The 25326-nt window shown below is 36.2% G+C and overlaps 1 protein-coding gene across 37 annotated transcripts in view; it reads left to right on the forward strand.

Moving 5' to 3' along the window:
* The window catches only part of MBNL1 (muscleblind like splicing regulator 1), a 188249-nt gene that overhangs the window by 62460 nt on the left and 100463 nt on the right, over positions 1-25326 (forward strand). For 9 of the 37 annotated variants that reach the window (XM_053918029.2, XM_071220553.1, XM_053918024.2 and 6 more), the window contains exon 2: positions 22356-22472. The exons of the other annotated variants lie outside the window; for them this stretch is intronic. Coding sequence is in view for 5 of the 9 variants with exons in the window: in XM_053918024.2 (XP_053773999.1) it covers positions 22467-22472 (6 nt within the window). In the remaining 4 variants the exon portion in view is untranslated. The remainder of the gene's footprint in view (positions 1-22355; positions 22473-25326) is intronic. 37 annotated transcript variants of the gene reach the window in all.

The raw sequence follows: 25326 nt of genomic DNA on the forward strand, positions 1-25326 counted from the left end.
ACCTGTCTTTCTTCACATTATCTCATATCTGTTCATGGCTAAGTGGAAACTAATGAAATCTAAATGTAGCCATGAGAAAAGATTATCATCATGATTTTATTTATTGAATTGTTTTCCACTATTATGAACTTTTACTCCCAGACATTGCCTTCCATGAATCATAGTGGAGTAATAAATTGAAAACAAATGTCCACATAAGAAAACCCAATACATTAAAAAAACAAAACAAAACCCAAAACTTAAACTCTGATGAAGTAAAGAGTTATTATCCACAATGAAGAAGAGCCATTTCCATAGCAGGTTTTTGCTTGGTGGAATCAGTTTAAGTCGCTCTCCGGAAGCCTTTAAACTGTGATTAACATAAAGTAGCCTAACATGTAACATACGCATAATGGATTAAGTGTGCATAGTGAGAAGTGCAAAGTTATTTGATTTTTTTTTTTAGCATTCCCATTAGGTACTTTTGTCTTTAGGGATGAGTAATAGTAAAGAAGAGATTTTCACCAAAAACACATGTTTACATTTCGATGTCTTTAAAGAAATTGCAGATGAAAATATAGGCCGCTTTGCATCTCAATTAAAGGAAGGTAATCCATTTTCCTCCCCTTTCAGCATGTATTACCTGCTATACACCAGATACTATACACCAGATACTGTGATGTGCAGATTCTGGGTGGTTGGCCCGGAGCCCCTGCCGTTTTAGATGTTGATAGACTACTCGATATGTAAGCCGTCAAGCTTCCGAGGAGGACAGTGAAGATTATAATGATCGTAGAATAATGAAACATTGTTTTAATTCTTCTAGCCTTTACTTTGAACATATCCCAGTATAGCACAAACGTGTCCATGTAAAACACAAGTAGGCACCACATGTCATCATATGTATGCCTGAGAGATTTGTTTTGAAAAACGTGGGAATCCATTAGGTAGTCAGCGCAGGAAGAGCAGATGGATTTCAGCTACAGTTATGTTTGCTGCCGGAGAAGCTGTGTTTGCATTACTTACAGTGGGTTTACCACTAATTTTGACATGGTAAGATTTATACCAGACCCATTATTATACTCCATATTTTAGCTGGAGGAACCTGAAGTTAGATTAAAATCTAAAAATTTTTAAATTTAAAAATGTAGATTAAAATTTTTAAAAAATGTTCAATTACAGTGACATTCAGTAATATATTAGTTTCGGGTGGACAGCATTGTGGTTGGACACTTACGTAACTTCTAAAGTGACCACCGGGATCAGTCTCGTACCCACCTGTCCCATACACAGTACGTGTGGACTACCTTCCCTATGCTGTGTTGTACATCTTCGTGACTATTTTGTGACTGCCAGTTTGTACTTCTTAATCCCTTCACCTATTTTACCCATCCCCCAACCTCCCTCCCACCTAGCAACCACTCGTTTGTTCTCTGTATCTATGAGATTGTTTGTTTTGATTGTTTATTTTGGTTTTTAGATTCCACATATAAGTGAAATCATACAGTGAGATTGATTTGGGGGTAACACTTGTAGAAGTGGTTAATTTTACTCCCTTGATTTGATCACATGTATTGAATACATAAAATGATGAGGCCCAAAATGACTGAATAATCTATACAAGGTCGCACAACCTTGAAGTAGTTGAAGTGGGATTCAACACAGGCAGCATGTCTTCAGAGCCTGTGCTTTCAGCCTTGACTTTCAGTTTAACTTGCTGGAAGTGGCAATCGTAGTGACCTTATGCACGGAAAAATGCAGCGTTCGTTATTGGTGAGACGACATAGTAGAGCAGTGAACATTCTTAGGCAGGTCTTTGTGGAATCGCTGTAACGGCCTGAGTTTTAGACCACTGTAAGTTTTAAAAAATGCTCACTTACAACTTACTTTAATTCGGTAAACCATTCCTGAATAATTGCTGATATGGGACATCTATACTACACTTCAAACTAGAAGTCTGATAATCTAGAGAGTCTTAAATTTAGGTCAAGGAAAATTTTAAAAGTCATGCCAAACTGGAAACAGTATAGCAAATCAGGATACTAGACTTTTCTGGGAAAAAGAGATAGAAACAGAGAGACAGAAGGAGAGACAGGTTTTCAGGATTCCAAGACAAGTGAAGTGAAGTAAAGGGCGCCATATAAGGAGGTTTTCGCTTCATAAATATCCTTATTTTTTTTTGTATAGAATATCTTTTCTAATTCAAGGGAGTCATAAAATTGATGTTCTTCCAGTGCATAGAGCCATGAGACATGATTTTGTGAGAGGCTGAGATTTTGTTTTTTGTCTTTCATTAGTTTTACTTTCATTACTTAAATGATATTGGACACAAACAAAAATGTGCTTAAAAACCTTTGTACGTTATACTATATGAAATTAAATCTATAGATGAAACCATTCACCTGCCTCTGACAGTAATTCATATTGTCTTTCTATCCAGTGTCACACACATATATATTTATGGCAAATTTTAATATTACATTAAAAATTAGGAATAAAATTTTACAAATTAATTTTAATTTTTGTATATTTATTTAGTGCTTAATATATTAATGCTGATATATCTAGATCAAGTGAGAGAAAAATTTTCCTTAATTTTAATGATGTATTTTCAAATAGCTCACATGATTCTTTTAAAAACTTCTGCATTATAGGTAATTGAAATAAAAACCAAGTATATAAGGATAAGAAACACTGATTGCATTTTGTTCCTGATATGGCAAAAAGAGCATGTTTGCTTTTAGAAAAATGTGATTTCAAGATTGTAAAATTTCTGGGCTTACTGGGGATTTAGTAAATATTAATTTAAATTGTAATCCTGGAATGTTAAGAGGTGCATCTCAAATATTAGTGTTCATTGTATGATTTAAAATGCTCTGAGAAATATGTAATTATTCTCACAGAGCAATTCATTTGAATGAATAACAGCTTGGACAAAAGAAGAAGAAAAACCTTTAACATCAATAGGCAGTGTTACAAATTCCTTTCCTTAAATGATTAGAAACTCAGTGCCTTTTAGCTCTTTTCTTGAATGTATCAATTTACTGTCTTTTTCAGACTATAAGACACCTAGGTTTTGGAGGAGGAAAATGGGAAAAAAAAAACCCTCTCCACCCCGGGCCCCCCCCCCCCCCCGTCAGTCCCCCCTTCCCCTCCCCCACCCACCATGAGCCAGGTAAGCTACCTTTGGACTATAAGACACACCCCCACATTTTCCTCCCAAATTTGGTGGGGGCCGGGGGGGGGGGGAGTGTGTCTCATAGTCTGAAAAATATGATAGTCAAATAGCCAGATAGAAATGTTTTTAACCAAATTGATTGTCTTTGATATATAAATTCAAACTCGGTTTATAAGTCAAGCCTATATTGTATCCAAAACTAGATTGATCACAGGGAAGAGTAAGCAGTATTTCCCGTCCTTTGATTTCATTTCTTTGGACATTTTGTCCTTATTTTGCTTTACTTTTAGCTTTACTTGTGTGTGTATGTGTTTTCTGAGTGTCTAGATGGGCCTCTGTGCCTTTTTCATTGGGAAGAAATTTACAATGAATATTATTTTATAGCAACTAAATATTGGCACCAGGAATAATGAGAACGTACCATTGATGGTTTCCACTGAGTCCCAATGCTGCCTTGCAATTTTCATCAAAGTAGGATCTTTAGAGTAATTGGAAAAGCCATACACAAAAATGTGTAAGTAAACAACTTTTTGTGACATCAAGTAAGACCTGGTTAAGAGCCCAAACCAAGAACTGATTGGATCTAGGTTTGATTCCATCAGTCACTCTCGGGTAACTATGCATCACTCCGCAAGTCCTGTCAGTCTGCTCCGGTGCAAGAGGAGGTGGATACTGCTGCTGTGCAGGTGTGTGAGGCTTCCATGAGGCCAGCTGTATAACCCAGGTCACTTCGTGCAGCGTCCTGCTCAGTGTCAGTGTCCCATAAATGGTAGCTGGTAGTGCCCTTGTCGGAATGCTGGAATTCAGTTTGAGTTACCTTTCCCTTCCTCGGAAGAACTTCGCCTTCTGTCAGAGTAAATGTCATGTTAATTTTAATACCATACTACAGGTACCTGTGTGTTACTTTATTAAAAATAATTAAAAGTGACTTTAATCTGGAATGTGGATAAATGTGCATTATCACACACTAGCTTATTTAATTACCTGTTCCCAAGGGAAAATACTCCTCAACCTCTTAACATGTGTAGCACTTCACTTTAAGCTCATTGGGGTAGAACTACTAAAATAATTCCATATATATATATATCATTGTCTGTGCCTGAGGACCCGTTTCAAACGTGGTTACCCATGAATGAAAAATGGGTAGTAGCCATCTGCTCGAACTCTAGTTTCACTTAAAACGAATGCTGTCTGTGTGTCTCAAATAATTCATATTTGATGTTTCAAATGCTATATTATTACACAGTGATGTAACATGTAAATAGATTATTTATATAAATTTCTTCCTAAAAGGCTCACCTAAGACCTTTTGCAAAGATAAAATTGACATTTATTTAGTAAAGTGCCTGCACAGAGTGAAAGGTTAAATCTCATGTTTTTTTCGAGCTTAGACTATCCCTGCTTTGTTTTTTGTGCCTATATTAACTTCCTGGGTGAAATATCTACTACTTCCTCAAAGCTGTGAAGAAGTGTCCGAGTTTATAGTACTCTATTTACCGCATCCTCATTGTTTTCTCCCTGTCACTATTACTCAGCATTGATAGGGGTGCAATTCTAGCCCAGTAAGGTGGCCAAGTGCCCTAAGAAATGTGAAGGTGCTGGCCTAATCCATAAGTTTGGGACTTTTTACTTTCCTTAGGAAGTGGAGAGCATAAACCTTTTTCAGCAAGTGGGGGGAAAAAATCTTGATTCCTGATTTTACTGGTAGTTTCTAAAAGCACAAGCCTGAATATAAGTTGTGCATTTACTGTTTGAGATACTGAGCCATACCACTGCCTTCTCGTCAGGACTATTGATTATGGCCCATTCTGTTCTGCTGTGTATTGATTTAGTATGTGGCAATGAGTTCGATGTGTTCCTCGATGTTGAGGGAGGATTAAATATGCATTCAAAGGAGATGCTTGTAGTCTGTTTGAGTTGGCTATTTAGGCTTTTTACATGTTGAGAAATAATTAGGAGAAAGTACAAGAGAACCTCTGAGAGCAGACAACATAAAACTTGTTTTCAGCATTTTGAAGATGCCAAAAATTATGCAGTCAGGTCTTAGTGGTATTAAATAGTCAATTGATATTAGTTAGCAGATGTGTAAAGCCTGGGGTTTCCCTCCTCCCTTTTCCCCCTTCTGTATTTGTCTTTTAAGAATCAGGGTAGGTAGCACCTTTAGATGCTCATATTTGATTGAGAATAATTTACTTCTCTTTAAGAATAGTTGCATATAGAAACTACTTCTTATTGGACACAAGTAGAAGTAGCAGCAGGGTGAGTGTATGTCAATGGATACTCACGTATTGGGAGCATTACTGAGGTAGAAAATTGAGCTAAATGGTTAAGCTAGGAATCAAATGAGTTCTTTTTATCTACTACCGATTTGTTTTATGTTTCATAGTGAAAATTGTTTTTCCTTGTAAATTATAACATTAAAGTCAGGCCGATATTTACTCATATTCTCTGACATTAATTGTTTGAATTTCCCAAACTTCAGACAATTCCTACTTGAAGGAAAAACATTAACCTTCAGAATGAGATCATGGTCCCATGATCCTCCAGTGAATGTTACCTTTTGTTTTAGCAGCTCAGTTGGCTCTCAGCCATGGAAAAGTTTTTATTTCCCATCAGCTCCAAGGTGGGAGCCAAACCGAAGTTAAAGAAACATTTTCCAGCAGACAAGTTTCTGCAGATAATATCAACAGGCCAAGAGCCCGCGCTTGCCTCACTCTCTCTTTCTCTCCCTCTCATGCGCACATATGTGATCGGGGAAAAAAATGCAGTACTGATACTGAAAGTAACTTTTATGAACTCCTTATTAATGCCTCCCAGTCACATCATGGCCTCCAAGTTTGCTGACTTTTTCAAAATGTATTTGCTTCGGGATGATTGAAGGAGGATCACTCTCTCCTTGTGTTAATACCTTCCAGACTTTTTGCCACCTCTGTTGTGCTTGGCTAGCATATAAATTTTTAAGAAAGAGGGAACATAAACAATTATGACTGGCTTTTTTTTTTTTTAAATCCTATTAAAATCCTGGCCTCGAAAGCCTGCCATTTCAGAAATTTAACAGTAGAAATGTAGAAATGTGAAAGCTCAGCGTTGACATAGAGCGTGTGGGAGACATGGTGCCAGTTGGACCACTTTGCTACAAACACCTACTTGACCCAAAGCTTTCCCTTGCCGAGGGATCAGCTGTAGTAACAGTGGGCTCAGCTTCATGCCAGGTGAGTCCACAGCGTATGTGTCATGCCCACGGTGTGCCAAGCAGCATCTCAGGTACTTTTCCAGGCTTTCTACACGAAGCCAGAAGCCATGAAGAAGTGTATTTCCCCTGCCACTTGTGCCACCACCTAAACCTACTCAGTTGGAATCTCTAAACTGAGAGTCATGCCCAGATATATTTTGTAAAAGCTATATGCTTCTGGATAGCAACCAGTTTTTAGTACTGCTGAGACATTCAGGGGAACATAGTATTTTTGTCATGACTTCTCAATCTATAAAGAAGATGTATTTTTTGCCTATGGATAAAGCCATCTGGAAATCTTCGCATGCTCCAGACTCTCATATACAGCTGGCTTTGCTTTCTGATTAGTGCTGTGGATAAATTTTAAAACACGATTTTAAAAACAAAATAACCTTCTCACCCACTTAGTGTTTCTTATTCACAGTTAGAAGGTGGAGTCACTGTTTCATTAACGCCCCCATTAAGTTTCTGATTCAGAAGTAATTATTTCACTCTAAATAACATTCCTTATGACTTCTGTTCTCAAGGAAAAAATTGATGTGCATTGATTATAATTAGCTTGTTTCCATTGACTACATATCTTCCATTTTGTTATATCTCCTCTTAATTGTAATGAAACAGCCAGTTGGTAAATGCATGAATGTTATTTTTAAAAGATTCTTATAATATGTATCAATAAATGGGGAGTTCCAGCGATGACCTGGTTAATCTCATAACTATTTTATTTTTTGTAAAGAATTTAATATATTTTCACACAATTTATTTTATTTTATTATCTCCAAATAACTCCACATAGAGTACTCTCCAAATAAATCTAATATCTTCTTATTAAATTTCTAATTGATTCTTATTTGTGGCACAGAAGTTAGAAAAGATGAGTCTGTGCCATGGCTGGTGTGACTCAGGGGATTGAGCACAGGCCTGAGAACCCACAGGTCGCCAGTTCAGTTCCTGGTCAGGGCACATGCCTGGGTGGGAGGCCAGGTCCCCAGCTGGGGTGTGGGAGAGGCTACCAGTTGATGTTTCTCTTGCACATTGTTGTTTCTCTCCTCTTTCTCCCTCCCTTCCCCTCTCTCGAAAAATAAATAAATAAAATCTTTTAAAAAATGGGTCTATTATAAAGAGACCTTACTTTGTGCATTTGGTTTTTTTTAAGTGTATTGAATTTAAATTACAAAAGTTTCCTTGCATCAGTGGTGGTCCTCGGGTATAGGAAATGGGTAGACTAGCCTGTGTGAGTATAGTTTTATAAGCTATCAACACATGAAAGTGGCCCTAAAACCCCAAGTTCTGTTACTTTAGAACCTCATGCATAAATTGCCTGTGTTGTTCTAGGAAACAGGGAAAATCAGTGGTCAGCCTTAGTCTATAGTATATTTTGACAGCGTGAATGAGTCAAGCGAGCGATTTTCCAGACTGTTTAATAGTACAAAGGAAAGGGCTTCTAAGGAAGTCATTCTTATGACTGGCTGAAAATATTTTTCTTAGTAACTGTTACAGAGAAAAACAGGTCACCATTGGAAGAAAAATGAAATCTCCAGTTCATAAATTCTGAAAGTGATTTGATCACTAAAATGTGTTTATTTTATGATAAAACTCCTTAAAAGGATACACTTCCAAATATTTAATGAATGTTGACTTTAAACTCAACAGAATCTATGTTACACCATTACATGAGTCAATTTAATCACCGTGGTGGAAATTGGGTCATCTTACTTTTTGAACTGTGTTTTTTTTTTCTCATTTGCACAAATAAAACTACATATCCTAACATTAAAGATACAATGCTTTAGGTTTATACAATTACTGCATATTTTTCACTGTGTGGTGGTTCTAAACCGTGTTTGAATGAAAATAAGACTCGATCGATGGGAAATCACTTATTGGTGGGTTTACAGATTCTATTCTAGGTCATTTGTCCAGTTCTTCACCTGGCGACTTAATACTCAGTGTGAGCTTGATGGATTCCAACCACTGACATTATTATTACTGCATAGATCTTTGTAGGGACAAGCTGCAAATCTCGTTTCTAAGCCATATGAGCTATTATGTCAATTGCAAGAACAGAAGTAAAATCAATCCACATTAAAAAAAAAATCTACAGTCATTCATAGATTGCAGCCAACTTTCGACTTGTAATATCCTGGCTCATTAGGTACCCGCATTATTATGGTTTTTCAATATCAGCTTAATTTTTAAGTTTGGGGTCTCACCAACTAACCTCATCTTTATTGTACCACTGGAGGTATCTCTAGCATTTTTGAAGTGACTTAAAAGAAAACCGAGATTGAGCTGTGATTCCACTTAGGCTAAGTTTCTACAAGGGAACCTGTTATAGACGCAAATCACCGAGTAGCCAAGACTCCACTATTGTTAAAATGTATTAAAAAATTTTAAGAATGAAACTTAAGGTGCTAGGTTTTTTCCATGAAAAACCTGCCTTTCCTTCTTGCCTAAATTTAAGATTTGTTTACTTTGCATTTTAAATGAGTGTGCAGTGTTCAATGGCTTAACTTGATATGTAGAGATAATTTTTTTCTTTGTCACTTTTCAAACTCCAGTGACTCATAGGTTCTTGGGAATACAGTTAGAAGAGTCTTTAGAAATAATGTCATGATATCCATTCATTTTTCACGTGAGGAACCCAAGAACCACTGGAGAGGTTAAGGGCTTAATCATAGTTCTAAAGACCCTGAGACCACCAGGAACCTTGAATTGTGACTAGTCGGTCGGCCACAGCAAAAGCTGAGATACGTTGTCTTCATTCCATGAAAATGGCATTATTGACACACTACTATTAACGTCTAGCCACTGCTGTCTTCTGCTAGGAGTGTGAATAACTTTCTTGGCTACTCTGGTGGGTTGATTACTGGCCACATTAAAGGTTTACAGTGTTTTGCTGTTTAAAGCATGCTCTTCCCCCCCAAAAGTATGCATGTGTATACCTCAGTTTATTGTAAAATGTACTAACATAAAGGATGTATAGGACACAATTTAAAATTATAATAAAATATGTAATATTCTGTATTTTAAATTCTATTTAGCCATTGATTCTTACAGAATGCATGTTTTTGTTTGTTTTGGGTTTTTTTTTTTTGCTAAACTTTTGCATTTGCAGCCGGCCTTTGGCTGCTGGTGAGAGATGAATTTAGCTCTGTTCATCTGATGAACGGAGACAGAACTAAATTATCAGAGGCTCTCATTATACGATGGTTATCTAATAAGACATACTTCATGAAATTAATAGCTTTTTTTCTTTACATTTCCCTACCATTTTATATATCACAGAACAAATCACATTATCCCTGATTTTCCAGTTCGTTTATGCATGTTTCTTTTTTCCCATTACTTTATAAACTCCTTCAGAAAGGGAAGTTTACTTTATCACCTCTGGATGCATGGTGTTTTGAATGTATTTGGCATTCATTAAGTGTTCAGTGAATGAATTGAAAGCCATGTTTCTTCCTGACCATGACCAATAATTGTGAACAGATTTTATGCGCTTTTAAATTAAACTTTAGAGAATTTTTTTTAATGTAATGGGACATTTGTTGGATAGCCACATGTAATTATTCATAAACTGTTTCTCTAAGCACTTCAATGCCCTTCATTTAGGGTGGGACTCATCCAGTTAAATTGACCTGGCATTGTGGTGGACTCTTTATGTTCTGTTGATGGGAATTGCTGGGACAAGCCTTTATTTGGACTCATGCCATCTGCTGTGTGTTATCTTGTGCAAGCAGCACATGGGGACCTGGTCGGGCTTCCTGGCACGATAGCTCTGTATATAGCTCACGTCTCGAGAGGGGGATGAGAAATGCACCCATGCCCTGGCACAGCACACAGTTATTTTGACAAAAGCATTTACTTCCGTTAGTAAGAGTGCTTGGTTGGAAAAGTATCATGCTTTTGTAGAATATTTACCTTTTGAAGGTTGCATAGGGAAAAGTGATACTACCAGGATCACACAGTCCAGAATGCAACAGTAATTACTGTGTTTTTGTTACAGAACTAATAACACTAACAGAGACATGATATTTACGGGGGTATCCATGCATCTATGTTGCATTTAAATTTCTCTGCACACTAATTTTAGAAACAAAATTTTGTTTTTTCTTTCCAGTGCAAAAACTTTCCAGGGAGAAATCTTTATACAGTGTTGCAGATCTTCAACCCAAAACAGAAAAGGAAGTCCAAACTTGGGAAAAGTAGAAATGCCTGGGCCCCTGCCACTTGTTAACTTGCTAATTTTTCCCCTCCAACAGTTATTTTAGGAGCTGTAGGATATAAGCTATTTTAAAAAGAACTGAAAAGTTCTAGAGACTCAAAAATGGCCCAGATTATGTGTTGATGCCGGTAATCCTAGCAAATTAAGAAATTTACATTAATCCACTTTGAAGAGGCTCATCAGGAGGCATTAAAAATTTAGTACTTCAGGCTCATTAAGTGTTAGAGTGGAGTAATTATGTAGCTAGTAACAAATGTTATAATCACCACTTGAACATTAAGGCACGTTGCTCATTGAGACTTACTGGTCCTCTTCAAGGAGTTTCACAATTGGTAAATGTCATTTGCTTAGAGAGTAAGTTCTGCTGATCCATTTGTTTAGATTTGGCATGTAGTTTTCAAAACAGAGTGTGTTTTCAGAGAAGGTAAGGCCTTGATAATAATTTTAAAAACATAACAGACTCTGTAGAGTATCTCCCCTTGACATGAAGCAGTACTTCCTGCCTTGAACAGTGAGCCTGTGCTTCATACTGTGCTTGGAAGAGGTTAGTGAAGAGAAGACCTTACTTATATGTATTTTGTTTGTTGATAATTAGGATGCTAGTCTAATTTTCTGAACTTGCAAGTTGGAAAATAAAATGCTCAAGAAACAACAGATTAAGCCTGAGGTGCTCTTCTTCTTCATCATGAACATTTTAAGGAGTTTTACTGTAACTCTGCATTTTTGTATTTCAAGTCTTGCTTCCTGACTTTGTTGTTGCTTTAATCTGGGCATATCAGTTATCACATGAGACTACCTCTGAAGGCCTAATCTGAAACACATTCATTGCTCTTTAGCTATGATTCTAATAAGGCAGGTAATGTTACCTTAGTATAGAAATACGAGAACTCATACATTACATACTAGGTTATTTTACTGCTACAGGAGAGAAACAGTGGAAGTCTGTCTTTTCCAAATATAGACCATTGTTGTTATGTTTTTATCTTTAGGGCTCCATCTGGAAGCTTTTTATAAGCAGAGACAGTGCCTTAGTCATCTGTGAATCTCTAATGCCTCTCTTTGGGCCTGACATGTGGTAAACTGCCAATAAATATCTATTAATTTACTAGGATTGAATTTAAAATGGGATGAAATGTTGAATACCAGCTGAAATAGTAGCTCCTGATCCATAGCCTTCCTTGCCCCCACACATAAGATTTTAAAAATGTCTATTAAACTAATTATAGTTATTACAGTTAAATTAAACCATACATTTCATTACAAATTGACACAGTCACCTCTTTGAAAGGCCTCTCTTTCATTCAAGAAAATGAAAACTAGCATTGTATATAGAACACTAAAATTACTTGACTGGAATTTCTACTTCTCAGCTAATTGATGTATTGTAAAAATAAGTAATACACACCTGCAGTCTCATCTCAGCCTGGTAACTGGACTGAAAAACATGTCAATTCAGTTAAGTAATAAAATTGGTTATTTGAATTAGGTACTAAGCAAGTGTTGTTGATTGATTTAAAAAAATCCTATTTACGTATTCTGTGAATTTTTCTCCCCTAAGGCGGTAGACTGAAAAAGTGATATTTTTCTGCCATTTATAAACATTGTGAATAGAAATCAATGGTTAAATTGACCCAATAAAAGATGCCCAGGATCTACTAATGAGACAAGAACATCAGAAAGCAACATACATGGACGAACTCTAACAATGCTCAAAAAAATCTTTTGCATATGCATTAAATAGCAGGGCTAATAAACCACATGTGCTTAGCAGAGTCCATTTACGCCAGGATTCTCTTAACTGATAGGTCGGCTGCAGATTCTTGAGAGCCAGATTCAATCCCAGGTCAGCAACAGACTTGCTACATTCCAAAAGTGGGGCATACTGGTTTCAGGTTACTAGACATCTGAATAAATTTGTGTAGAATTTATACTTTTTGCTCTGCTAATCATGTTACTTCTCTAATACTATATTTGCATTCTATGTTTAAAGTAGATTTTATATTCTATTTAAAATTTATCTAGATATATTTATTTATTAGATGCTATTAAATGATATAGGAACTTTATGAGGAGTTAGGACCAATATTTTTTTTGAAAAGATTTTATTTATTTATTTTAGAGGGGAAGCGAGAGAGAGAAACATCTGTGTGTTTGCTTCTCACACGCCCCCTACTGAGGGCCTGGCCCGCAACCCAGGCTTGTGCCCTGACTGGGAATTGAACTGGCAACACTTTAGTTTGCAGGTGGGTGCTCAATCCACTGAGCCACACCAGCCGGGGCAGGATCAATATATTAATATTCATAATTCTACCTCCCTTTTATACACATAAAATTCATCTAACTATGATGATTCCTTCAACACTATTATTAAATCAACAACCTAAAGGAATGTTTTTAAAGCAGTAATTTAAATATATTAATATTAGTAATTTGAATTCTCCTATATATCTGTATATTCTTAACATACAAATAAGATATATATATCTAGTTTTACAATTGGCTTTTTTGCTTTCTCTTCCTGATCAATATCTATCAATACCTTTTATATGACAGGTAGTTTGTACAGAACAGGGTACGCAAAAGTATCCCCCTCCCTTTTTGTTTGTAATGTCTGTTGCTGACCCCAAATAGTTTCTTTCAGCTTCTCTAGATGGAAATAAATCCTCTTGTGTGTTCCCAGAGGGAGGAATAGTTCAGCAGGAAATCACTTACTAATCACAGTTCATTAATAACATTGAAAAAATACTTTTGAAATGTCAACTCTGTCATTCATAGAAAATATATGTTTCCTTGAGGAATCCCTATGAATTACTTGTTTATCCTCATTGCCTTTCATACAGTACATTGTACTCCTTAGCACTTCATTAATTTCTAATATAAATGAACTGTTAGTTATATACAGAGTCCTATAAAAATAGAGATAGCAGTTGCACCTTTGCTTTACTTGTTATCCTCCTGGTTATATAATTAGCCTGCTAATTTTACTCTCTACCTTATAACTTGTTGAAGGCTGTGGGCACTGGAGCTGGCTCACATAAGATCTCTTCCCAGTTCAACCTTCAGTGACGTCATGTTGGGAGCTTGAAATTGGCTGTAGTGGGAGTATTTGCACCAGGGTAATTGGCAAATGCTAAAACTTAGGGTCCTCCCCTCCCCAGAGAGCTTCTTAAACACTTAGCAGTGTCATTTCTCTATCATTTTAAAAATCATTTGCCCATGTGGAATAGCCACGTAGAAATTTTTTTCCAAACACTTTTTTTCTACATTGTTTGAAACACTCAGAACATCACTCAATATACTATTGGCCAACAGAATGGCCAAATTACTTTGTCCTTCTATCATCCTTTCTATTAGGTCGAGATAATAGTTCTTACCTCCAGATTGATAGGAGGTTGAGTAAGAAATGCATTTATCTCTGTGTGCTACCCAAATGCCTGCTACACAGGGAGTACTCAAATGGTGCTATGTCTTATCTCTTCGGATCTAAATTACTAGATATTTATTGATCTCTTGCTAAGTGATTAGCATTTTGCCGAGTCCAATGGGTCATTGATTGACACCTACTACCTGTAACACAGAGTATTAGCCACAGTCCTCATTTGCTGTTCCAACCTTAACATTCTTTGTTCTTTTTGTCTTTCTGCTTAGAAAATGTTTCTCCCTTTATGAGTGCTGCAAAGTTTTTTAAATATTTATCTTTTGTTTAGACATTATGTCCTATAGGAAACTTCTCACCTCAGGCCTGGCCATGCTGTTTTGCTGTCTGTCTGTTTCTGTAACAGGCTAAGTTCCTATCTGTGTAACTCTTTCGGCACGTGAACAATTTTGCATCTCCGTCCCTCTCTGGATTTGAGAGCATGGCCTGTGATGTTCTACCTTTATGTTCTTACCATTTAGGGAAATGCGTGACAGCGCTTACACTCACAAGAAATACCTGTTGACTGGTTGTCGGTTGAAGGAACTCGACACGGACTCTGCTCACAGCGGCCTGTTCCGTAGCTGGAGACAGAATCCATCCGCGTGTGACGTGCAGATGTCCACAGAACATTTTACTAGTGATGCCTATATTTTTAGACTTTTTAAATGTTTATAATTTATTTTTACATATATATGATGTTTCGAATTAGGTAGTACTGTTATTTCCCCACTACAGATGTAGACATTTACGTTCACAGATGTAACTGAATTTAGTCGGGTCAGCCAGTCAGACCGAAGCCTCAAAGCCCACCTTGTCAATCGGGTTTGTGATCCCGGGTCAGAAATACAAGAGCAAGTTACCAGTATTTTATTTTTCTTTCTTTCTTCCTTTCTTTTTGGTAGTTTTTACAACTAGAGAAACCATTGTAACAACCTCTGTGTATGTATCTGCCAGCATTTTTTGTGCGTCTATCCATGTACACGCGCATCAGTCAACATTTTGCCCACCTTCCTTCATTTTTTACCAATATGTACTTTAAAACAGAACTCAGACCTCTTATCATTTTACCTATAAATTCTTTAGTATGTATCTTTAACACATAAGGACTTGTTTTAAATAAAACTTTACTTTCAAGTCTATCAAAATGGACAATTTCATTATATAACAATACCCACTTGGTTTAGTTTTTCACAAGTCACACACCTATATTTTTTTTATAGGTGTATTGTTCAGATGAGCATCTAAACAAGATTTATACATTTTATTTGTATGTTATGTCTTTTAAGGTTCTTTTAATCTGTGCTAATACCTCCCCATCCATGCCTTTATTTGTAGAAAAATTCTCATCATTGTCCTACAGCAGATCTGAGATCCTGAGCTTAGCTACTTGCTTCCCTGCTGTGCCATTTAACTTGCTCTTCTGTTACTCATATTCTCTATAGACTAGAACTTAAAGCTAGAATTGAGTTTATTGTACATCATTATTTGGTGGGAATACTTGCTAGATGGTGCTGTGACCTTCTGATCCTGTCATATCAGGAGGGCATAATTTCATTTGTACCCTCTCTTTTTTTTAATGAGTAACATTTTACTTACTTATTTTTACATGTTTACATTGTTTTTCAAAACATTATTGAATTTATTGGGGTGATATTGGTCAATAAATTATGTTAATGATACAGAAATCTATCTATGAGTTGAGTTCAGGTGCGCCAGGGCCAACCCCAGTGAAGTTCTTCTGCAGAACTGGAACCAATAGTTTTACCCCATTGTTGATTATTTCATCCTTCCATGGTTTTAAATGGATTTTTATTCTATCATTCCTGCTGTATTATTACCTGTAATTTTTCTATGAAGAACTTTTCCTTCATAACAGTTGGCAACTCCACAATACGGTTTATATCAGGAAGGTGGAGAAAATGCATGATTCTATCAGTTTTCAGAACCAGACATTATCTTCCAGTGTAAGATACAGATATAATTATAGATATGTTCAAAGTACTCTAACAGACTTTTACAAAGGTTTTCTTAGGGAAATTCTTTGAATTATTTCTCCAATTTTTTTTTGATTAATGCATTTCGATAACATTATTTTCCATGGTGCCAAGTAACCCCCCTTGTTATTTTTTACTATAAATATACCTCTATATAGTGGAATTTATTCACCCAGAAGCTGTTTATTGAGCATGGTTTTCCTTGGCAAGCACTGTGCTGAGGATGTAGCTATGTGCTCTGCTTTTTCATAGACTATGCAGTTTGGATTTGCTTCCACTCATAATGTGATGTGATTAAAAAGCAAACATGTTTTGAATCTGTCTTGCTTACTATAGTGTTTCGTGTTCTATGCTACGTGTTTTAACCACAGTATTTGTAGCTGCTTTTAGAGTCTCTGGCCCTAGTGTCTAAAACAGGGCAAAAAGGGGATTGGAAAATGAAGTTGCTCCTGCTGACCCAAAGTGAAATATTTCCATATGTCATTGCATGTGACAAACAAAGACATTTTTATTATTTGGGGAAATAAGAAGATGGAGTAATGGGGATCCCCCCCAAATGAAAAGTAAGTGACAGGATCCTGTGCTGTTTCAACATAAGCAAGTGTTTGAACATAATTTGACTTCCATTGTAGGGAAGAAAGGCTGACATTTTATGGCTGTCTTTATCTCCTCTAATTAAAGTGTTTTCTTAGGAGTTTTAAAGGTGTTTTTGTATTTTAGAGAATATACAATTTCTGAAGCTTTTGGATCATAATACCATGTGTGAATGGGCCTAGTACGATGCCCCTTTCTCTGGGGAGTTCTGTGACTATACTCTGCGATAGTGACCATGATACAATATTGAATTCATCAAAAGATGTACTATGTAAATCTGAGGTTATGCTTTATATTGTTTTGGTAGGCATGTGATACTATGTTGTAAATTTTAGATAATATTATTTAAGTAGTCGTTATAATTCTAAAACTCTTCTTAGATGTCTTTTCTAGAATAGAAACTCTTTTACTAATGCTAAGCTGGTATTATACAGCTGTTCTGATTATTTGAGATGAAGGCAGAATGCAAATTTTTTGCATATACTTAAAAGTATTTTCTTGCCATTGAAAATTGGGAAGATGAAAAAACTTTACATTCATTCTGCTTATGAGTCTCTGTTAACATGTTTTATGATGTTCTGGATAAAAGTGCTGGGGAGCAAGACATGTTTAGAGTTGGTATCAGGTTTGCTTTGCTAGCACCTTATTAAGATATTTAAAAGAGATGAAAAACATAGCCCTTTAATTGTGCTATCTGGTAACTCGAAGGATTAGACTGAATTTACCTTTCAAGATCAACAAATGGACATGCTGAAAGAATGTCAGTTGAAACAATAGTTGCATTTTTGACTTGTGGAAAAAACCTTGATCTGCATAGGACAAAGGTTGTCAAAAATTTGCTAACACATAAGTATTGACAATTTTAATTTGTTGAAACAGAAAGGTAGCATCAAGGATACAGTCATAAAATTCTAAAAGAAATCAGTAAAAAGTAATTGTTATGCAACATGAAAAGAATACCAGGGGAAAAACTGACAGAGTAGAATAACAGGAAGATTAGTCACTTCTGGAAGGAAAAAAAAAGGTGGAGAGTTAGGGGAAGAAATATTTTAAACAGGAATGTAGAGCTGCAAGTGACATGCTAAAAGAACAAACGTGAGCTTTTGGGAAAAAAGGGGATAATATTGGTCATATTTAATTTAAAAATACAACATTTGTATTAACAGCAAACAAAAGCAAATGGGGAAAATTTTCTATTAGGGATTAAGAGAACCCTGTAAAAATAAGAATGAATTTTTCCCCTCAGCTGAGGTGACTTCTCTTAGGCCAGCTAGCGATGTCGAATATTTACAAAGAAAATTAATTCCTTTTAAAACAAGCTAAGGTTCTACTATATTCAAGTGTTGGATACAATAAAAGTATCTTGGGCATCTTAAAATATGTATGCTATTTGGTTTGAAATAATTTTCACCTGTACATTTATTTATCTGACAACTAAAGGAGTAGTAATGTCCAAATATTTTAAGAATTATTTTTATAAATTCTTAAAAATATGAGTTGTAATTCTTAATATTTCATATATATATAGTAGTCCTTATAAAGAGAAAATGAAACAGTAAACATCACGCGTGTGTGTGTTGTTGGTGGAATCCCATTAATATATAGTTTCTACCCAAGATAATTGGGCATTCGTGGACAGATCTTGCTGGACACTTTTTTAAATATCTCCAAGCATTCTCATCTGTCAAATGGGAATAATAATACACCTGACTTAAGGTCGTGTAATGAGAATTTGTAAAAGAGATATCAAATAGATAAAAAGATATCAAATTTGTCTGATTTAGAGATTTAAGGCTTCTATTATTTTATGTAACCATGTGGAATGTGTCATTCTGTATCATGGAATTCATAGAATTGTGATCTGCATCAGGTACGGGTTTGCTGTTGATTTAGTGATAAATTGCAGTACTCTCATGGATCGCGTGCACATAGCTGGCTGAGATGAGTTCTAACTGCAGCACAAAACAAGCAGTTTACATGCACACCAAATTACTGCTGAACAGAATCCCTCCCTCCCTTCCTCCTCACTTCTTTCTCTTTCCCCCTTTCCGCCCTTACCCACAAAAACAGACACTCTTTCAGCCTTTCCCTACACATGCTCTCTGTCCCCCAGGAACAACTGCATAGGAAATGTTTGTTTTCCAAACTACTGAAAACAAATGTTATCTCAAACATTCAAAGCTCTTCCTGCCCCTGGTTTGGAAACACTAAGTCCTATTGAGGTACTTGTAGATTTTTTTTTTTTTTTAGCCAGTATTTAGGTTTATTTAAAGCATAAAGTTCTGAGTACAAAATGACTCAGGAAATTATAATGCATAATTAGAGCTTTTCACTTCTAGGTCACCAGTTTATATTTGGCTGTCTTAGTATTAGTTAAGGATTGGTTGTAGTTGGAGCATTATTGTTTGGTTTCTAGGAGAAGCTGGGGAGCTCCCTGCAACGTCACCTGTTTTGACCTGAGTACCGCCTTGAGTGATATCTTTCCAGATAAAGCCAACTTGAAGGCATTAAAGAGAAGGGAGTATACCCAGTTAGAGTTGAAGTGTAAGATATTAATTTATTCATCTAACTTCTGTTGATTGATTTTTCTAAAAGTAGTATGTGATCATGCACTTATGTTTCTGTTTCTAATTGCACTGTCATTAACATCAGAAGAAATAAGAGTTGTAACTGCACTGGATAAGTTTAGCAGTCAGAAAAAATTCAAATATATATATTTGTATGACTGTGTGAGTGAGTCATGAGCGTCCCCACGTATCACTTCGTATTGCCAAGGTCGTAAAAGTCATGTGTTAACGGTCTGTCTTGTTTAAAAGTCTGTGGGGGTCACTTTGTTTTGCTCACACAACAGATGTCAAATGTATTTAGAATTTTTGATTAACTTTCTGTTCATTCAGTGTTAACATGGAAGACAGATAAATCTTGTTTTCAGCTAAAGAGAAAACCAGGCTTATGTGGGTACAGTGTATAATAAATACCACTGCTCAAGAATTTTGCAACCAAGATGGTTGTCTAGAAAGAGGGAAAGAATTGACATCTTCCTTCTGTGGAAGTTTTTGATTATAAAAATGATTGAGTGTAAATAGACTCTAATGCATCACCTCAAACTATGCCACGTGGACACCTAAATTTCTTCTTACGAAATGTCACCAAATGGCTGCACTTTCTTACAGCTTGTGGCTAAATTCTAACAAAGGGTAGATGCCTTCACCATGACTGTATTGTCCTTCTGAAGTTTTCATGGTTTCTTGTGCTAATTTGTATTTGGTTAAAGCCAAAATAGTCGAAGCTAACCAAAATTAGTCCAGAGAGGTAGGCTTGCTGCCAAATTAAAGAGATTGGTTGGTTTCAGTGTTCTTCATCAGTTTAAATCTTACATTTGGGACCCTACGTTCTTGGTCTGGGCTGTCTGAGATGACCCAGATGGCTCTGTGTCCTCAAGAGCAAATTCAAGGAAGGCCATTTCAGCTGCTGAATATTCAAGCAAGTCTCTCAGCTCAGGGTTGGTTCTTCCCCATCTCAAGGGATGACCCCTGGGTTTGTTGGGGTTTTTTTAAAGAGTCCTCTATCATGCTCTTTTGATCCTTGGACTTCTAAAGCTCCCTCTAAGCTCCCGATTACTCTCTTGGACATGCACAAAATTGCATTTATTTGCCAATGATGGGGGTAGAATATACAAATGACTGCCAGCAATGATAACCCCTCAAAACAGAACAGCTGTCACTGTGATGATAATAAGGTTGCCGTTAGTGCCTCTGAAGATACAGTACACTTGAAAAAAAGGCTAAAACTGCATTTGTCCTTGACTTTTTTAAAATCTGAGAGTCACATAAAGCATTTGGTAATTCCTTAAATTAGTAAGCATCATGAAGACAAATGGATGTGGAATTATGTATTATATAATCCTTCGTGCTTTATACATCTTAAGTTTTTGAAAAGAGACAGGGATAGGGGACCACCCTCCTCCCACTAGGGTTCTCGCCAGACCTGACATTCCTCACTCTCTCTTAAGTGTCCAACCTGCCATCCATCAGCTTTCAAGAGAAAGTAGAGGGTTGGAGTAGGCTTAAAACCATAACTCAGGAGCTGCATTCCTTGGATCTAAGACTTACATTTGCTACTTGGTAGTTACTTCTTGGTAGTTGTTTGATCTTTGGCAGTTTACCAAACACTCTATGCTTTGTATTCCTCAGATATGCACCGAACTGGGAGTCTGTCTACCTTGTTGGGTTGTTGTGAATCTGAAATAAATTAATACACTTAAAGGACTGACGGAACTTCAGGGCACACATTAAATACCATATATATTAGCTATTATGAAATCTTAATTTTATATAAATGTTTTCTAATGTCTGCTTAGTAAAGGCAAACTTACAATGCACAAATAAATAAAAACCAAAACTAATGTTGCAATTTTAGCAAAATGCTTAAGAGTTTCAGTTCTGGAGCTGTACCGCCTGGCTTCAGATCACATGGGAGCTCCGTGACCTTAAACATGTGGTGTAACCTCACAGAGCCTCAGTTTCCTGATTTGCAAAGTGGGGCAATAAAAATGTCTGGTCTGTAGTTACTGTGAGGATTAAATGGGACAACACGTGTGAAACACTGAGAACAGGGCCGGGCCCTTCCTGACGGTTCAGCGTGGTAGCTATTGTTCTTGTTACTTTAGTGACGAAGAGAACGTGAGAAGTTTCTTACTGCTTTGATAATGAAGTGAACATTAATGCACGAGAAGCATGTTATGCTCAGGGCCTGTGTATGTAGGGTTTCAGGGTTGCTAGTTAGAATCGTTGTTCTCTACTGAGCAGAGGTCACGTATCTTGGAGTTCATTTTTCTCTAATAAGTAAATGCTTATTAGGAAAAATAATCTGTTTTTTACTTATCCTTTGTAGAGCTACTTCAAATTTTTAAAACCTCTAGATGCTTTTTATATCTATAGGGTTTTAGCTCTGAATAAATAGTTATGTAAATACTCTAAGTAAATGCTTTGTTGATGACGTTACCTGCTTAATTCTTTTGTTCAGCCATATTCTAGCCACTGGTTAAGTTGAACACCACTGGGAAGAAGACAGGCTCATCAATAACATCAAAATGGGAGTAAAAGATAGAAGCAAAGAAGTCATTGTTCTTTCTGTAACATACGGATCATAAGACCTGATATTTCCCCATCTGTTGGCAGTGTTGTAAAGATTATGAAAACATTCACATTGGCAAAAAAAAAAAAAAAAAAGATTCTATGCCAGGAAAGCAGATAGAATATTAGGAAAGAAATGACCAAAATTGCATGATGCCATTTATTTTATATGGTAACATCCTCTCTTTCATTAACAGGAAATTTTAGGGCAATCCACTTGCTTATTAGGTCCGGAAAGGGTGAATGAAATTTTAAAAAGGATTCATCAAGCCTTTTAAATAATAAAGTACACCTTTAAGAACATGTTTTCCATAGAATTAAAACCTTAGAAATTCACGGTTGCTGTATACTTATCACCTTGTTTGGGAGCAGATTTTAACCATGATCCCAGGAAAACACCTGTTTGGACACTGTCGGCAAGGTGCACACACGGGGTCAACTCTGTCTAGGTGTAGAGTAAACCGAGTGCTTGGCTACCATCCTGCAAGGAGCTGGGTCTAAATGGTCTGCTCCAGCTTCTGCTGCCGCCGCTGCTGCTAATATTGCTGGGAAGGAGACGTGGCTGACCTGGCATATCCTTTACTCTTGGTGCTGCAGCAGTTTCAGGAAATGCTGTTTAAGGGAACCTTCTGGATCCTTTTCACGGCACCGTGGCAAGAAGAAGCCGTATGTTATCTATTGAAGATAAAGCATGGAGTTGGCTAATGGATGCTGGTGAGTGACTAAGGCAAATGGGGAGCCAGTGTACTGATACCTTTTGGGTAGGCTTGCTCTGTCAAGGGCTGAGACGGCATCCATGGGAAAATGGCCTCTGATAATCTGGGCATCAGTACTTGTCTGAGAGAGGACCCATAGTTTCATCACCAGTGCCCTGAGCCTGTGATCCTGTATCAGTTCCATAAGTAAAGTTTATGTGTATATATATATTTTCCTGGCTTTATTACTTGAAGATACCAATCCTGAAGTTTGTTAGGTACCTCAGTCTAGGGAGCACAGTTTCTCATGGAATTTCTGTCACTATTTGATCTTTACTTTTGTTTTTCACTTGACCCAGAGTGATTAAAAAAAAAAGGGTTTGTAGTATATGCAAGCAATTATTCTTCTTTTCAGTTCTAAATGAGCACCTCCTTTTTTACAACAGTATAGAATTTTAATTTAAGAAATTATTGAATTTGCATAATTTAACACTTTCCAGGAATATTCTTTTCAATTCATGATAATTATGTAAGTAAATTTATAAGATACTGGTCATATTAGGTAGTTGTGCAGAATGGGTCTGGGACATCAGTGATAAAGAAATTCATTGCAAATGTATTTGTATACCATTACATGTTACTTTCCTTAAGCAAGTTTCTTTATTGATAAGGTGAATAATTTGAATGAGCTGTTTCAGTTTTTCTGACTCTAAAATTTTCTCAATCTCAAATTTTCTTTCCCTCAAGCAGAGGCCATTTTTAATAAAGATTTTATTTATTTATTTTTAGAGAGAGGGAAAGGGAGGAAGAAAGAAAAGGAGAGAAACATCAATCTGTGGTTGCCTCTCATGCACCCCCCTACTGGGGACCTGGCCTGCAACCCAGGCATATGCCCTGACCGGAAATCAAACCTGTGGCCCTTTGGTTCACAGGCCCATGCTCAATCCTCTGAGCTACACCAACCAGGGCAGAGGCAATATTTTTGACTAAGTCTACTATGTGATTTGAAGTCCATATATATTTCTTCCACCTTATAATTTTTAACGGACATGACTATGTTCCAATAAATAGTTTACCTATGTCTTTCCTTACAAGATTGGAAGATATAGAAATATTAAGTTTTCCATAGAGGTATAAATCACATTTTTTTAGAGTAATTAATCTATGATGAATAGTCATTTCATAAAAAGGGTAGATTTAAGGTTAAGTTGGGAATTTATAGTAACATAATAAAGGCTCTGACAAGTCATGTAGGAATTTACCTGTTTAACTTTATTTTAATTTTTAAGAAATTTATTTGACCATAACCCCTCCCCCAACCCCCAAGACCATCTTGTTGAGGAATGCCTTTGAACATTTGGTACCACCATTCAACCAGTTAAATATTTATTGGACACCTACTGTGTTGCCAGACTCGGTGCAGGGGTGCAATTGAGCACATTTATGAAAAATGTACCCTCTTGCAATGCTTAGCAACAGGGAAACACTGGTTTAGATGATCTGGTCTTATTACTTTAGTAAGATACTGTAGTTAGTAGCAATATAATATTTACTTTTAAAAAGCCATTACCAATTTTTCTATTTCCACTGATAATAATGCTGACATAGCATCTAATCTGAAGAGCTTTATAAATGGACTCTTACCATTTCACATGGGCCGTATTTATTCATTTCCTTGTCTTCTCTTGAACATTTTTTTTTTTAGTTTTTATTGTTTAGATTGCTGAAACAGATTATCATGAGTGGGATTGAGAACATGTAATTGATTTTTAATATTTAAAGTCAGACTATGACATTTAAAAAATCCACTTCCATTTGGTTTTGGCCATAGGGGCTCACTAAATATTTTCTTCTGCAAACCTATCATATTAACAAGATATGTTTTAAAAAATTAAGTTTTAGTTTAAATCAACATCTCAACTTAGACACTGTTTATACAACAGAAGTATTGTTAGAAGGAAATTTGGATTCCTCATACCCTTCCCTTATAAAATCTCAATTCTCTCCAATTTAAAACACTAGCTGCCTAGACAATACTGACTATTTTGTAGTATAAGGGTTATTTTATAAAAATGTCTGACTTAATGGACATAAGTGAGTTTGCCCAAGCAAGAGCTACTTGTTCATGTAAACTGTTCATGTAATAACATTATGTATATTAGGACATGTATATTTATATATATTTACAAATATATGAATCAGGTGAGGGATGGAAACCAGTCTTTTCCAACACAAGATTATTTCAGCTATTTGACACCAAGTAAAATAGATGATTCATTACTGTTTTTTAACTTGGGTTAAAAAATATATAAGTAAATACCTGAGGTAGTAGAGTTTCTTCTTATTTAATTCTAAAATAAGTACACAGTATTGGTTAACTTGCTTCTGGTCTTGAAAAACTGCCAGTTCCTAAATGAGTCTGATTGTTTTTATTTTGATTCAGGTATTACTGAAGTTTTGTCAGAGTTTATATTTAGTCTCTGACTTGATTTTATCCAGCTCATTAAAGCAAAATTGTCTTAGGGTCTGTCTCTGGTAGCTATTTAATATTTCATATTCAGTGGGCTCCTGAAAAGGCTTTTGAGCAGTTGGAGAGCTGTGAATAGTGGTTAACAGGCTGTAAGCATCTCCATGGAAAATATAACATTATGACGTCCCAGGTTCAGGAGAATTTAGTGAGTACTTTGTGTGACAAGGCATTGGAAACCTACTAAGTTAATCCCATTTTCCTTTCCTCTTCCTCTTTTCTTCTTCCCTTTTCTTCGACCTCTCCACTTTTCGTCTTTGAACACTCTTTGTCCACTTGCTTCTTCTTCTTCATCTCCTTCTCTTATCTCATCGAATTCCTTCAGTATCCCTCATCTGCTCATGGT

This window comes from Desmodus rotundus, chromosome 2 (assembly GCF_022682495.2).
Source record: "Desmodus rotundus isolate HL8 chromosome 2, HLdesRot8A.1, whole genome shotgun sequence".
Classification (NCBI taxonomy): Eukaryota; Metazoa; Chordata; class Mammalia; order Chiroptera; family Phyllostomidae; genus Desmodus; species Desmodus rotundus.